Source organism: Anomaloglossus baeobatrachus, chromosome 7 (assembly GCF_048569485.1).
Source record: "Anomaloglossus baeobatrachus isolate aAnoBae1 chromosome 7, aAnoBae1.hap1, whole genome shotgun sequence".
Classification (NCBI taxonomy): domain Eukaryota; kingdom Metazoa; phylum Chordata; class Amphibia; order Anura; family Aromobatidae; genus Anomaloglossus; species Anomaloglossus baeobatrachus.
Genome location: NC_134359.1, coordinates 5,332,501 through 5,349,464, shown reverse-complemented (window position 1 = coordinate 5,349,464; position 16,964 = coordinate 5,332,501). Strand labels below are relative to the sequence as shown.

The following is a 16,964-nucleotide window of genomic DNA, read 5'->3' as shown; positions in this document are numbered from 1 at the left end:
GGCCAAAATACATGAAGGGGAGCGAGGCGGCCAAAATACATGAAGGTGAGCGAGGCGGCCAAAATACATGAAGGGGAGCGAAAATACATGAAGGGGAGCGAGGCGGCCAAAATACATGAAGGGGAGCGAAAATACATGAAGGGGAGCGAAAATACACGAAGGGGAGCGAAAATACACGAAGGGGAGCGAAAATACATGAAGGGGAGCAAAAATACACGAAGGGGAGCGAAAATACATGAAGGGGAGCGAAAATACATGAAGGGGAGCGAGGAGGCCAAAATACATGAAGGGGAGCGAAAATACACGAAGGGGAGCGAAAATACACGAAGGGGAGCGAAAATACACGAAGGGGAGCGAAAATACACGAAGGGGAGCGAAAATACACGAAGGGGAGCGAAAATACACGAAGGGGAGCGAAAATACACGAAGGGGAGCGAAAATACACGAAGGGGAGCGAAAATACACGAAGGGGAGCGAAAATACACGAAGGGGAGCGAAAATACACGAAGGGGAGCGAAAATACATGAAGGGGAGCGAAAATACATGAAGGGGAGCGAAAATACATGAAGGGGAGCGAAAATACATGAAGGGGAGCGAAAATACATGAAGGGGAGCGAAAATACATGAAGGGGAGCGAGGAGGCCAAAATACATGAAGGGGAGCGAAAATACACGAAGGGGAGCGAAAATACACGAAGGGGAGCGAAAATACACGAAGGGGAGCGAAAATACACGAAGGGGAGCGAAAATACACGAAGGGGAGCGAAAATACATGAAGGGGAGCGAAAATACATGAAGGGGAGCGAGGAGGCCAAAATACATGAAGGGGAGCGAGGCGGCCAAAATACATGAAGGGGAGCGAAAATACATGAAGGGGAGCGAGGCGGCCAAAATACATGAAGGGGAGCGAGGCGGCCAAAATACATGAAGGTGAGCGAGGCGGCCAAAATACATGAAGGGGAGCGAAAATACATGAAGGGGAGCGAGGCGGCCAAAATACATGAAGGGGAGCGAAAATACATGAAGGGGAGCGAGGCGGCCAAAATACATGAAGGGGAGCGAGGCGGCCAAAATACATGAAGGGGAGCGAGGCGGCCAAAATACATGAAGGGGAGCGAGGAGGCCAAAATACATGAAGGGGAGCGAGGAGGCCAAAATACATGAAGGGGAGCGAGGAGGCCAAAATACATGAAGGGGAGCGAAAATACATGAAGGGGAGCGAAAATACATGAAGGGGAGCGAAAATACATGAAGGGGAGCGAAAATACATGAAGGGGAGCGAAAATACATGAAGGGGAGCGAAAATACACGAAGGGGAGCGAAAATACATGAAGGGGAGCGAGGCGGCCAAAATACATGAAGGGGATCGAGCCGGCCAAAATACATGAAGGGGAGCGAAAATACATGAAGGGGAGCGAAAATACATGAAGGGGAGCGAAAATACATGAAGGGGAGCGAAAATACATGAAGGGGAGCGAAAATACATGAAGGGGAGCGAAAATACATGAAGGGGAGCGAGGAGGCCAAAATACATGAAGGGGAGCGAGGAGGCCAAAATACATGAAGGGGAGCGAGGAGGCCAAAATACATGAAGGGGAGCGAGCCGGCCAAAATACATGAAGGGGAGCGAGGAGGCCAAAATACATGAAGGGGAGCGAGGAGGCCAAAATACATGAAGGGGAGCGAGGAGGCCAAAATACATGAAGGGGAGCGAGGAGGCCAAAATACATGAAGGGGAGCGAGGAGGCCAAAATACATGAAGGGGAGCGAAAATACATGAAGGGGAGCGAAAATACATGAAGGGGAGCGAAAATACATGAAGGGGAGCGAAAATACATGAAGGGGAGCGAGCCGGCCAAAATACATGAAGGGGAGCGAGGAGGCCAAAATACATGAAGGGGAGCGAGGAGGCCAAAATACATGAAGGGGAGCGAGGAGGCCAAAATACATGAAGGGGAGCGAAAATACATGAAGGGGAGCGAAAATACATGAAGGGGAGCGAGGAGGCCAAAATACATGAAGGGGAGCAAAAATACATGAAGGGCAGCGAAAATACATGAAGGGGAGCGAAAATACATGAAGGGGAGCGAAAATACATGAAGGGGAGCGAGGAGGCCAAAATACATGAAGGGGAGCAAAAATACATGAAGGGCAGCGAAAATACATGAAGGGCAGCGAAAATACATGAAGGGGAGCGAAAATACATGAAGGGGAGCGAAAATACATGAAGGGGAGCGAGCCGGCCAAAATACATGAAGGGGAGCGAGGAGGCCAAAATACATGAAGGGGAGCGAAAATACATGAAGGGGAGCGAAAATACATGAAGGGGAGCGAAAATACATGAAGGGGAGCGAAAATACATGAAGGGGAGCGAAAATACATGAAGGGGAGCGAGGAGGCCAAAATACATGAAGGGGAGCGAGGCGGCCAAAATACATGAAGGGGAGCGAAGTGGCCAAAATACATGAAGGGGAGCGAAGCGGCCAAAATACATGAAGGGGAGCGAGGCGGCCAAAATACATGAAGGGGAGCGAAAATACATGAAGGGGAGCGAAAATACATGAAGGGGAGCGAAAATACATGAAGGGGAGCGAAAATACATGAAGGGGAGCGAGGAGGCCAAAATACATGAAGGGGAACGAGGCGGCCAAAATACATGAAGGGGAGCGAGGCGGCCAAAATACATGAAGGGGAGCGAGGCGGCCAAAATACATGAAGGGGAGCGAGGCGGCCAAAATACATGAAGGGGAGCGAGGAGGCCAAAATACATGAAGGGGAGCGAGGAGGCCAAAATACATGAAGGGGAGCGAGGAGGCCAAAATACATGAAGGGGAGCGAAAATACATGAAGGGGAGCGAAAATACATGAAGGGGAGCGAAAATACATGAAGGGGAGCGAAAATACATGAAGGGGAGCGAAAATACATGAAGGGGAGCGAAAATACATGAAGGGGAGCGAAAATACATGAAGGGGAGCGAAAATACATGAAGGGGAGCGAAAATACATGAAGGGGAGCGAAAATACATGAAGGGGAGCGAGGAGGCCAAAATACATGAAGGGGAGCGAGGCGGCCAAAATACATGAAGGGGAGCGAAGTGGCCAAAATACATGAAGGGGAGCGAGGCGGCCAAAATACATGAAGGGGAGCGAGGCGGCCAAAATACATGAAGGGGAGCGAGGCGGCCAAAATACATGAAGGGGAGCGAGGCGGCCAAAATACATGAAGGGGAGCGAAAATACATGAAGGGGAGCGAAAATACATGAAGGGGAGCGAAAATACATGAAGGGGAGCGAGGAGGCCAAAATACATGAAGGGGAGCAAAAATACATGAAGGGGAGCGAGGAGGCCAAAATACATGAAGGGGAGCGAGGCGGCCAAAATACATGAAGGGGAGCGAAGTGGCCAAAATACATGAAGGGGAGCGAAGCGGCCAAAATACATGAAGGGGAGCGAGGCGGCCAAAATACATGAAGGTGAGCGAGGCGGCCAAAATACATGAAGGGGAGCGAGGCGGCCAAAATACATGAAGGGGAGCGAGGCGGCCAAAATACATGAAGGGGAGCGAGGAGGCCAAAATACATGAAGGGGAGCGAGGAGGCCAAAATACATGAAGGGGAGCGAAAATACATGAAGGGGAGCGAAAATACATGAAGGGGAGCGAAAATACATGAAGGGGAGCGAAAATACATGAAGGGGAGCGAAAATACATGAAGGGGAGCGAAAATACATGAAGGGGAGCGAAGTGGCCAAAATACATGAAGGGGAGCGAAGCGGCCAAAATACATGAAGGGGAGCGAGGCGGCCAAAATACATGAAGGGGAGCGAAAATACATGAAGGGGAGCGAAAATACATGAAGGGGAGCGAAAATACATGAAGGGGAGCGAAAATACATGAAGGGGAGCGAAAATACATGAAGGGGAGCGAAAATACATGAAGGGGAGCGAAAATACATGAAGGGGAGCGAAGTGGCCAAAATACATGAAGGGGAGCGAAGCGGCCAAAATACATGAAGGGGAGCGAGGCGGCCAAAATACATGAAGGTGAGCGAGGCGGCCAAAATACATGAAGGGGAGCGAGGCGGCCAAAATACATGAAGGGGAGCGAGGAGGCCAAAATACATGAAGGGGAGCGAGGAGGCCAAAATACATGAAGGGGAGCGAGGAGGCCAAAATACATGAAGGGGAGCGAGCCGGCCAAAATACATGAAGGGGAGCGAAAATACATGAAGGGGAGCGAAAATACATGAAGGGGAGCGAAAATACATGAAGGGGAGCGAGGAGGCCAAAATACATGAAGGGGAGCAAAAATACATGAAGGGCAGCGAAAATACATGAAGGGGAGCGAAAATACATGAAGGGGAGCGAAAATACATGAAGGGGAGCGAGGAGGCCAAAATACATGAAGGGGAGCAAAAATACATGAAGGGCAGCGAAAATACATGAAGGGCAGCGAAAATACATGAAGGGGAGCGAAAATACATGAAGGGGAGCGAAAATACATGAAGGGGAGCGAGCCGGCCAAAATACATGAAGGGGAGCGAGGAGGCCAAAATACATGAAGGGGAGCGAAAATACATGAAGGGGAGCGAAAATACATGAAGGGGAGCGAAAATACATGAAGGGGAGCGAAAATACATGAAGGGGAGCGAAAATACATGAAGGGGAGCGAAAATACATGAAGGGGAGCGAAAATACATGAAGGGGAGCGAGGAGGCCAAAATACATGAAGGGGAGCGAGGCGGCCAAAATACATGAAGGGGAGCGAGGCGGCCAAAATACATGAAGGGGAGCGAAGTGGCCAAAATACATGAAGGGGAGCGAAGCGGCCAAAATACATGAAGGGGAGCGAGGCGGCCAAAATACATGAAGGGGAGCGAAAATACATGAAGGGGAGCGAAAATACATGAAGGGGAGCGAAAATACATGAAGGGGAGCGAAAATACATGAAGGGGAGCGAGGAGGCCAAAATACATGAAGGGGAACGAGGCGGCCAAAATACATGAAGGGGAGCGAGGCGGCCAAAATACATGAAGGGGAGCGAGGCGGCCAAAATACATGAAGGGGAGCGAGGCGGCCAAAATACATGAAGGGGAGCGAGGAGGCCAAAATACATGAAGGGGAGCGAGGAGGCCAAAATACATGAAGGGGAGCGAAAATACATGAAGGGGAGCGAAAATACATGAAGGGGAGCGAAAATACATGAAGGGGAGCGAAAATACATGAAGGGGAGCGAAAATACATGAAGGGGAGCGAAAATACATGAAGGGGAGCGAAAATACATGAAGGGGAGCGAAAATACATGAAGGGGAGCGAGGAGGCCAAAATACATGAAGGGGAGCGAGGCGGCCAAAATACATGAAGGGGAGCGAGGCGGCCAAAATACATGAAGGGGAGCGAAGTGGCCAAAATACATGAAGGGGAGCGAGGCGGCCAAAATACATGAAGGGGAGCGAGGCGGCCAAAATACATGAAGGGGAGCGAGGCGGCCAAAATACATGAAGGGGAGCGAGGCGGCCAAAATACATGAAGGGGAGCGAGGCGGCCAAAATACATGAAGGGGAGCGAGGCGGCCAAAATACATGAAGGGGAGCGAAAATACATGAAGGGGAGCGAAAATACATGAAGGGGAGCGAAAATACATGAAGGGGAGCGAGGAGGCCAAAATACATGAAGGGGAGCAAAAATACATGAAGGGGAGCGAGGAGGCCAAAATACATGAAGGGGAGCGAGGCGGCCAAAATACATGAAGGGGAGCGAAGTGGCCAAAATACATGAAGGGGAGCGAAGCGGCCAAAATACATGAAGGGGAGCGAGGCGGCCAAAATACATGAAGGTGAGCGAGGCGGCCAAAATACATGAAGGGGAGCGAGGCGGCCAAAATACATGAAGGGGAGCGAGGAGGCCAAAATACATGAAGGGGAGCGAGGAGGCCAAAATACATGAAGGGGAGCGAAAATACATGAAGGGGAGCGAAAATACATGAAGGGGAGCGAAAATACATGAAGGGGAGCGAAAATACATGAAGGGGAGCGAAAATACATGAAGGGGAGCGAAAATACATGAAGGGGAGCGAAGTGGCCAAAATACATGAAGGGGAGCGAAGCGGCCAAAATACATGAAGGGGAGCGAGGCGGCCAAAATACATGAAGGGGAGCGAAAATACATGAAGGGGAGCGAAAATACATGAAGGGGAGCGAAAATACATGAAGGGGAGCGAAAATACATGAAGGGGAGCGAAAATACATGAAGGGGAGCGAAAATACATGAAGGGGAGCGAAGTGGCCAAAATACATGAAGGGGAGCGAAGCGGCCAAAATACATGAAGGGGAGCGAGGCGGCCAAAATACATGAAGGGGAGCGAGGCGGCCAAAATACATGAAGGTGAGCGAGGCGGCCAAAATACATGAAGGGGAGCGAGGCGGCCAAAATACATGAAGGGGAGCGAGGAGGCCAAAATACATGAAGGGGAGCGAGGAGGCCAAAATACATGAAGGGGAGCGAGGAGGCCAAAATACATGAAGGGGAGCGAGCCGGCCAAAATACATGAAGGGGAGCGAGGAGGCCAAAATACATGAAGGGGAGCGAAAATACATGAAGGGGAGCGAGCCGGCCAAAATACATGAAGGGGAACGAGGAGGCCAAAATACATGAAGGGGAGCGAAAATACATGAAGGGGAGCGAAAATACATGAAGGGGAGCGAAAATACATGAAGGGGAGCGAGGCGGCCAAAATACATGAAGGGGAGCGAAAATACATGAAGGGGAGCGAAAATACATGAAGGGGAGCGAAAATACATGAAGGGGAGCGAGGCGGCCAAAATACATGAAGGGGAGCGAGGCGGCCAAAATACATGAAGGGGAGCGAGGCGGCCAAAATACATGAAGGGGAGCGAGGCGGCCAAAATACATGAAGGGGAGCAAAAATACATGAAGGGGAGCGAAAATACATGAAGGGGAGCGAGGCGGCCAAAATACATGAAGGGGAGCAAGGAGGCCAAAATACATGAAGGGGAGCAAGGAGGCCAAAATACATGAAGGGGAGCGAGGAGGCCAAAATACATGAAGGGGAGCGAGCCGGCCAAAATACATGAAGGGGAGCGAGGCGGCCAAAATAAAATACATGAAGGGGAGCGAAAATACATGAAGGGGAGCGAAAATACATGAAGGGGAGCGAAAATACATGAAGGGGAGCGAAAATACATGAAGGGGAGCGAGGAAGCCAAAATACATGAAGGGGAGCGAGGCGGCCAAAATACATGAAGGGGAGCGATCCGGCCAAAATACATGAAGGGGAGCGAGCCGGCCAAAATACATGAAGGGGAGCGAGCCGGCCAAAATACATGAAGGGGAGCGAAAATACATGAATGGGAGTGAAAATACATGAAGGGGAGCGAGGAGGCCAAAATACATGAAGGGGAGCGAAAATACATGAATGGGAGTGAAAATACATGAAGGGGAGTGAGGTGGCCAAAATACATGAAGGGGAGCGAAAATACATGAAGGGGAGCGAGCCGGCCAAAATACATGAAGGGGAGCGAGGAGGCCAAAATACATGAAGGGGAGCGAAAATACATGAAGGGGAGCGAGGCGGCCAAAATACATGAAGGGGAGCGAGCCGACCAATATACATGAAGGGGAGCGAACCGACCAATATACATGAAGGGGAGCGAGGAGGCCAAAATACATGAAGGGGAGCGAGGAGGCCAAAATACATGAAGGGGAGCGAGCCGCCCAAAATACATGAAGGGGAGCGAGGCGGCCAAAATACATGAAGGGGAGCGAGGCGGCCAAAATACATGAAGGGGAGCGAGGCGGCCAAAATACATGAAGGGGAGCGAGGCGGCCAAAATACATGAAGGGGAGCGAGGCGGCCAAAATACATGAAGGGGAGCGAGGCGGCCAAAATACATGAAGGGGAGCGAGGCGGCCAAAATACATGAAGGGGAGCGAGGCGGCCAAAATACATGAAGGGGAGCGAGGCGGCCAAAATACATGAAGGGGAGCGAGGCGGCCAAAATACATGAAGGGGAGCGAGGCGGCCAAAATACATGAAGGGGAGCGAGGCGGCCAAAATACATGAAGGGGAGCGAGGCGGCCAAAATACATGAAGGGGAGCGAGGCGGCCAAAATACATGAAGGGGAGCGAGGCGGCCAAAATACATGAAGGGGAGCGAGGCGGCCAAAATACATGAAGGGGAGCGAGGCGGCCAAAATACATGAAGGGGAGCGAGGCGGCCAAAATACATGAAGGGGAGCGAGGCGGCCAAAATACATGAAGGGGAGCGAGGCGGTCAAAACACATGAAGGGGAGCGAGGAGGCCAAAATACATGAAGGGGAGCGAGGAGGCCAAAATACATGAAGGGGAGCGAGGAGGCCAAAATACATGAAGGGGAGCGAGCCGGCCAAAATACATGAAGGGGAGCGAGGCGGCCAAAATAAAATACATGAAGGGGAGCGAAAATACATGAAGGGGAGCGAAAATACATGAAGGGGAGCGAAAATACATGAAGGGGAGCGAAAATACATGAAGGGGAGCGAAAATACATGAAGGGGAGCGAAAATACATGAAGGGGAGCGAGGAAGCCAAAATACATGAAGGGGAGCGAGGCGGTCAAAATACATGAAGGGGAGCGAAAATACATGAAGGGGAGCGAGGAGGCCAAAATACATGAAGGGGAGCGAGGCGGCCAAAATACATGAAGGGGAGCGAGCCGGCCAAAATACATGAAGGGGAGCGAGGCGGTCAAAATACATGAAGGGGAGCGAGCCGGCCAAAATACATGAAGGGGAGCGAGGCGGCCAAAATACATGAAGGGGAGCGAGCCGGCCAAAATACATGAAGGGGAGCGAGGCGGCCAAAATACATGAAGGGGAGCGAGGCGGCCAAAATACATGAAGGGGAGCGAGGCGGCCAAAATACATGAAGGGGAGCGAGGCGGCCAAAATACATGAAGGGGAGCGAGGCGGCCAAAATACATGAAGGGGAGCGAGCCGGCCAAAATACATGAAGGGGAGCGAGCCGGCCAAAATACATGAAGGGGAGCGAGCCGGCCAAAATACATGAAGGGGAGCGAGGCGGCCAAAATACATGAAGGGGAGTGAGGCGGCCAAAATACATGAAGGGGAGTGAGGCGGCCAAAATACATGAAGGGGAGCGAAAATACATGAAGGGGAGCGAGGCGGCCAAAATACATAAAAAACAAAGCGGTTAGAAGCTACGATAGACCTTGCTCGCAGCTGCTCCAAAGATAGCTTTGTTCGTGGAATCTAGAAAACAGGTTATTGAAAGCAGCAGATCTTTCTGCAAATTTATTATGTAAGTTTAATGAGTTAGTTAAAATGGTAATGGTGGGGGAGGGGATTCCTCCATGAGGCCGATAACAAAGACTTAGCTGTTAGGAAAATATGGAAACCAAATGCCTATAAACTGGGTCCAAAGGATCAGAATCCAGAGAAACAAGGACCAATTGGGGAGTTAATATTAAATTTGAATGGGTGACATCATTAGCCAAGTTAGAGAACACTTTCCAAAAATTCTGCAGCACCAGACAGTCCAAAAAACATCCTGGTATATATATCCCCATCATGACCCCATCCTGGTATATATATCCCCATCATTGCCCCATCCTGGTATATATATCCCCATCATGGCCCCATCCTGGTATATATATCCCCATCATGGCCCCATCCTGGTATATATATCCCCATCATGGCCCCATCCTGGTATATATATCCCCATCATGGCCCCATCCTGGTATATATATCCCCATCATGGCCCCATCCTGGTATAATGTCCCCATCATGACTATATACTGGTGTATATGGCTGGATGTGCCCTTGGACGCAGCTGATACAGGCTCTGGAGTCGTCGGGCCCTCTGTACCATAAGGCTTGGTCATGATCCCTGCAACCGCGATCATTATGCCCGTGACACTATGCAAACGAGGGGGAGGATCAATGTTTTAAGCTACTCCCCTCCCCCCTCCCCACTATTCATTGAATACAGACTCCACCAGTGAGTACGCTGATATCTGATAGGAATTATTGATTTTTGCAAAAAAAATACCAGTTACATTTTAAGAATTGAGAATCATACAAACAGATGAGTCTAGGCTCCTGCACAGCACCGTGCGGCAGACATCACCTCCACCAATCCTGCAGCACCCCTCCCGCTCCTCGCCCCGGGGGCGCACATCCCGCTCCTCCCCCTGGGGGCGCACATCCCGCTCCTCAGCCCGGGGGCGCACATCCCGCTCCTCAGCCCGGGGGCGCACATCCCGCTCCTCCCCCCGGGGGCGCACATCCCGCTCCTCCCCCCGGGGGCGCACATCCCGCTCCTCCCCCCGGGGGCGCACATCCCGCTCCTCCCCCCGGGGGCGCACATCCCGCACCTCCCCCCGGGGGCGCACATCCCGCTCCTCCCCCTGTGGGCGCACATCCCGCTCCTCCCCCTGTGGGCGCACATCCCGCTCCTCCCCCTGTGGGCGCACATCCCGCTCCTCCCCCTGTGGGCGCACATCCCGCTCCTCCCCCTGTGGGCGCACATCCCGCTCCTCCCCCTGTGGGCGCACATCCCGCTCCTCGCCCCGGGGGCGCACATCCCGCTCCTCCCCCTGGGGGCGCACATCCCGCTCCTCCCCCTGGGGGCGCACATCCCGCTCCTCCCCCTGGGGGCGCACATCCCGCTCCTCCCCCTGGGGGCGCACATCCCGCTCCTCGCCCACACATCCCGCTCCTCCCCCGGGGGCGCACATCCCGCTCCTCCCCCTGGGGGCGCACATCCCGCTCCTCCCCCTGGGGGCGCACATCCCGCTCCTCCCCCTGGGGGCGCACATCCCGCTCCTCCCCCTGGGGGCGCACATCCCGCTCCTCCCCCTGGGGGCGCACATCCCGCTCCTCGCCCACACATCCCGCTCCTCCCCCTGGGGGCGCACATCCCGCTCCTCCCCCTGGGGGCGCACATCCCGCTCCTCCCCCGGGGGCGCACATCCCGCTCCTCCCCCCGGGGGCGCACATCCCGCTCCTCCCCCCGGGGGCGCACAGGTCACACTCACGGCTTTCTTGTAGCGGATGGTGAAGTGCTTGCTCTGGGGGGGGATGATGTGCACATTGCAGACGTCCGCAGAGATATTCACCAGTTTCTGTGTATGAGAAGACGGCAGATGATATTACTCTAGCAGCTGAACTACAAGCACCAGCAGCAGTCCCCACCGCCCGGGACACTCACCAGGACCTGACGGTGACACTTCCCGATCTCAAACCCCCCAAAATGGAGAATTCCAGGTTCTGCCGCAAACACGTGATTGCTGCTGAGCTTCATGTACACCCCTGCAAAACAGAAACGGGCAAAGTCGGGGGCAGGAAGATGATGATGTGCGGGGGAGGGGAAGGATGATGGTGGTGGCTCAGGGGCCCGGCGGAGGACGGGGCCTCAGTATCGGCTCCGTGGGGCGGCCTGTGTCTGCTCCACCCCGCACACGCACAGCACACGGCCTGAAAACACGGATATATCCATGTGCTGCGCTGATGTGTATCTACAGCACCTGACCTCAACAGGCAGAGCTGCAGTGTAAAGCATGGGGGCCGAGACCCCACAATGTAAGAGTGCGCCACTACTGAGGGGGATGATGGGGTCCCCCAGCTGTGCCCTTACTGGACTCCAGGAGGTGGTCGGGGGACCGCTCGCTTCAAGGGATTCTCCATCAGACTGTCCAGATAAAGGGAGGAGGAGGAGGAGGGTTTCTTCAGCCTCCAATCTCCTTTGGGAAAAGTGAACTTGGCCGGGGATGTGACCGCCATGACGTCACCGCGATCAGCGAAGGATATGACCCTAAAGACAGAAAACAGCGTTACTACACAGCGGATACAACATTGTAATATCCCTGCGGATACCGGCCCCCGCGAGACGTCCGACATTACACAGCACAGCGGATACCCGCCACCGCGAGACGTCCGACATTACACAGCACAGCGGATACCGGCCACCGCGAGACGTCCGACATTACACAGCACAGCGGATATCTGCCACCGCGAGACGTCCGACATTACACAGCACAGCGGATACCGGCCACCGCGAGACGTCCGACATTACACAGCACAGCGGATACCGGCCACCGCGAGACGTCCGACATTACACAGCACAGCGGATATCTGCCACCGCGAGACGTCCGACATTACACAGCACAGCGGATACCGGCCACCGCGAGACGTCCGACATTACACAGCACAGCGGATACCGGCCACCGCGAGACGTCCGACATTACACAGCACAGCGGATACCGGCCACCGCGAGACGTCCGACATTACACAGCACAGCGGATACCGGCCACCGCGAGACGTCCGACATTACACAGCACAGCGGATACCGGCCACCGCGAGACGTCCGACATTACACAGCACAGCGGATACCGGCCACCGCGAGACGTCCGACATTACACAGCACAGCGGATACCGGCCACCGCGAGACGTCCGACATTACACAGCACAGCGGATATCTGCCACAGCGAGACGTCCGACATTACACAGCACAGCGGATACCGGCCACCGCGAGACGTCCGACATTACACAGCACAGCGGATACCGGCCACCGCGAGACGTCCGACATTACACAGCACAGCGGATACCGGCCACCGCGAGACGTCCGACATTACACAGCACAGCGGATATCTGCCACCGCAAGACGTCCGACATTACACAGCACAGCGGATATCTGCCACCGCAAGACGTCCGACATTACACAACACAGAGGATATCTGCCACCGCGAGACGTCCGACATTACACAGCACAGCGGATATCTGCCACCGCGAGACGTCCGACATTACACAGCACAGCGGATATCTGCCACCGCAAGACGTCCGACATTACACAGCACAGCGGATACCTGCCACCACAAGACGTCCGACATTACACAGCACAGCGGATACCTGCCACCGCGAGACGTCCGACATTGCACAGCACAGCGGATACCTGCCACCGCGAGACGTCCGACATTACACAGCACAGCGGATATCTGCCACCGCGAGACGTCCGACATTACACAGCACAGCGGATATCTGCCACCGCAAGACGTCCGACATTACACAGCACAGCGGATACCGGCCACCGCGAGACGTCCGACATTACACAGCACAGCGGATACCGGCCACCGCGAGACGTCCGACATTACACAGCACAGCGGATATCTGCCACCGCGAGACGTCCGACATTACACAGCACAGCGGATATCTGCACCGCGAGACGTCCGACATTACACAGCACAGCGGATATCTGCCACCGCGAGACGTCCGACATTACACAGCACAGCGGATATCTGCCACCGCGAGACGTCCGACATTACACAGCACAGCGGATACCGGCCACCGCGAGACGTCCGACATTACACAGCACAGCGGATACCGGCCACCGCGAGACGTCCGACATTACACAGCACAGCGGATACCGGCCACCGCGAGACGTCCGACATTACACAGCACAGCGGATACCGGCCACCGCGAGACGTCCGACATTACACAGCACAGCGGATACCGGCCACCGCGAGACGTCCGACATTACACAGCACAGCGGATATCTGCCACAGCGAGACGTCCGACATTACACAGCACAGCGGATACCGGCCACCGCGAGACGTCCGACATTACACAGCACAGCGGATACCTGCCACCGCGAGACGTCCGACATTACACAGCACAGCGGATATCTGCCACAGCGAGACGTCCGACATTACACAGCACAGCGGATACCTGCACCGCGAGACGTCCGACATTACACAGCACAGCGGATACCGGCCACCGCGAGACGTCCGACATTACACAGCACAGCGGATACCTGCACCGCGAGACGTCCGACATTACACAGCACAGCGGATATCTGCCACCGCGAGACGTCCGACATTACACAGCACATCGGATACCTGCCACCGCAAGATGTCCGACATTACACAGCACAGCGGATACCGGCCACCGCGAGACGTCCGACATTACACAGCACAGCGGATATCTGCCACCGCGAGACGTCCGACATTACACAGCACAGCGGATACCTGCACCGCGAGACGTCCGACATTACACAGCACAGCGGATACCGGCCACCGCAAGACGTCCGACATTACACAGCACAGCGGATACCGGCGACCGCGAGACGTCCGACATTACACAGCACAGCGGATACCTGCACCGCGAGACGTCCGACATTACACAGCACAGCGGATATCTGCCACCGCGAGACGTCCGACATTACACAACACAGAGGATATCTGGTCTGTATACCGGGGACACTGTATTCCGGAGGTTCTGTATACCGGGGGTTCTATATAACCGGGACTCTGTATTCTGGGGGGCTCTGTATATTGGGGGCTCTGTATACCGGGGGGGGGGTCTGTATACCGGGGGAGGCTCTGTATATTGGGGGCTCTGTGTAATGGGGTTTTTGTATACCGGGGGGGGGTGTACTCTGTACATCGGTATATCGGGGGAGGGGGGTCTCTGTATACCGGGGGGGGGGGCTCTGTATATCGGGGGAAGGGGGGCTCTGTATACCGGGGGGGGGCTCTGTACACCGGGGGGGGGGGCTCTGTACACCGGGGGGGTTGGGCTTTGTAAACCGGAAGGGGGGCGCTCTGTATACCAGGGGGGCTCTGTGTACCGGGGGGCGGGCTCTGTGTACCGGGGGGGCTCTGTGTACCGGGGGGGGCTCTGTGTATCGGGGGGGGGCTCTGTGTACGGGGGGGGTTCTGTATACCAGGGGGGCTCTGTGTACCGGGGGGGGGGCGCTCTGTGTACCGGGGGGGGCTCTGTATACCGGGGGGCGCTCTGTATACCAGGGGGGGCTCTGTGTACCAGGGGGGGGCTCTGTGTACCAGGGGGGGGGGGCTCTGTGTACCAGGGGGGGGGGGCTCTGTGTACCAGGGGGGGGGGCTCTGTGTACCAGGAGGTGCTCTGTGTACCGGGGGGGCTCTGTGTACCGGGGGCGCTCTGTATACCAGGGGGGGCTCTGTGTACCGGGGGGGGGGGGGGGCTCTGTGTACCGAGGGGGGGCTCTGTATACCAGGGGGGGGCTCTGTGTACCGGGGGGGGCTCTGTGTACCGAGGGGGGGCTCTGTGTACCGGGGGGCCGCTCTGTATACCAGGGGGGGGCTCTGTGTACCGGGGGGGGGCTCTGTGTACCGGGGGGGGGCTCTGTGTACCGGGGGGGGGCTCTGTGTACCGGGGGGGGCTCTGTGTACCGGGGGGCGCTCTGTGTACCGGGGGGCGCTCTGTGTACCGGGGGGGGGCTCTGTATACCGGGGGCGCTCTGTATACCAGGGGGGGCTCTGTGTACCGGGGGGCTCTGTGTACCGGGGGGCCTCTGTGTACCGGGGGCGCTCTGTGTACCGGGGGTGCTCTGTATACCGGGGGGGCTCTGTATACCGGGGGCGCTCTGTATACCGGGGGGGCTCTGTATACCGGGGGGCTCTGTATACCGGGGGGGGCTCTGTATACCGGGGGGGGCTCTGTGTACCAGGGGGGGGCTCTGTGTACCAGGGGGGGCTCTGTGTACCAGGGGGGGCTCTGTATACCGGGGGGGGGGCTCTGTGTACCGGGGGGGGGCTCTGTGTACCGGGGGGGGGCTCTGTATACCGGGGGGGGCTCTGTATACCGGGGGGGGGCTCTGTGTACCGGGGGGGCTCTGTATACCGGGGGCGCTCTGTATACCGGGGGGGAGGGCTCTGTATACCAGTGGGGGCTCTGTGTACCGGGGGGGGCTCTGTGTACCGGGGGTGGGGGGCTCTGTATACCGGGGGGGGGGGGGCTCTGTGTACCAGGGGGGGCTCTGTATACCGGGGGGGGGGCTCTGTGTACCGGGGGGGGGCTCTGTGTACCGGGGGGGGGCTCTGTATACCGGGGGGGGCTCTGTATACCGGGGGGGGGCTCTGTGTACGCGGGGGGCTCTGTATACCGGGGGCGCTCTGTATACCGGGGGGGAGGGCTCTGTATACCAGTGGGGGCTCTGTGTACCGGGGGGGGCTCTGTGTACCGGGGGTGGGGGGCTCTGTATACCGGGGGGGGGGGCTCTGTATACCGGGGGGGGGGCTCTGTATACCGGGGGGGCTCTGTATACCGGGGGGGGGCTTGTATACCGGGGGGGGGCTCTGTATACCGGGAGGGGGGGGCTCTGTATACCGGGGGGGGCTCTGTATACCGGGGGTGGGGGGCTCTGTATACCGGGGGGGCTCTGTATACCGGGGGTGGGGGGCTCTGTATACCGGGGGGGCTCTGTATTATACCGGTTCCGGGGGGGCTCTGTATACCGGGGGGAGGGGCTCTGTTATACCGGGGGGAGGGGCTCTGTGTACCGGGGGGGGCTCTGTATACCGGGGGGGGGGGGCTCTGTGTACCGGGGGGGCTCTGTATACCCGGGGGGGGGGGCTCTGTATACCGGGGGGGGGGCTCTGTATACCGGGGGGGGGGGCTCTGTATACCGGGGGGGGGCTCTGTATACCCGGGGGGGGGGGGGGGGGCTCTGTATACCGGGGGGGGGGCTCTGTATACCGGGGGGGGGGCTCTGTATACCGGGGGGGGGCTCTGTGTACCGGGGGGGGGGGGGCTCTGTATACCCGGGGGGGGGCTCTGTGTACCGGGGGGTGGGGGGCTCTGTATACCGGGGGGGGGGCTCTGTATACCGGGGGGGGGGGGGGCTCTGTATACCGGGGGGGGGGGGGCTCTGTGTACCGGGGCTGCAGTTGTGGCTTGTGCGCCGCTCACAGTCTCCGGTGTTTCCTTCTTTCTGTCCGCAGCGATGTCGGGACGCGTTGCTATGGTGACCCCGGAAGTCGGGCTCTACCACCCGCAGCGGCGGCGGGGGGCGGGGCTGTACCACTCGGCGCCTCATCGTTGTGCGTTTTTCTGCGGTGTGAAATCTCCATTTCTGGCGTGTAACCCCTTCCTGCCCGGTGAGGTGTTCGCGGGCCCCCGGTGACTCTGGCCT

The 16,964-nt window shown here is 56.5% G+C and overlaps 1 protein-coding gene across 1 annotated transcript in view; it reads right to left on the bottom strand.

The window, feature by feature from the left end:
* CFAP221 (cilia and flagella associated protein 221) overlaps window positions 1-16,787 on the bottom strand; it is a 71,395-nt gene extending 54,608 nt beyond the window's left edge. Inside the window, 5 exon segments of the mRNA XM_075318740.1 lie at window positions 11,056-11,142; window positions 11,229-11,329; window positions 11,655-11,676; window positions 11,678-11,831; window positions 16,742-16,787. Coding sequence (XP_075174855.1) covers window positions 11,056-11,142; window positions 11,229-11,329; window positions 11,655-11,676; window positions 11,678-11,800 — 333 coding nt within the window. The 5' untranslated portion in view covers window positions 11,801-11,831; window positions 16,742-16,787.
* Between the last annotated feature and the right edge of the window lie 177 nt (window positions 16,788-16,964).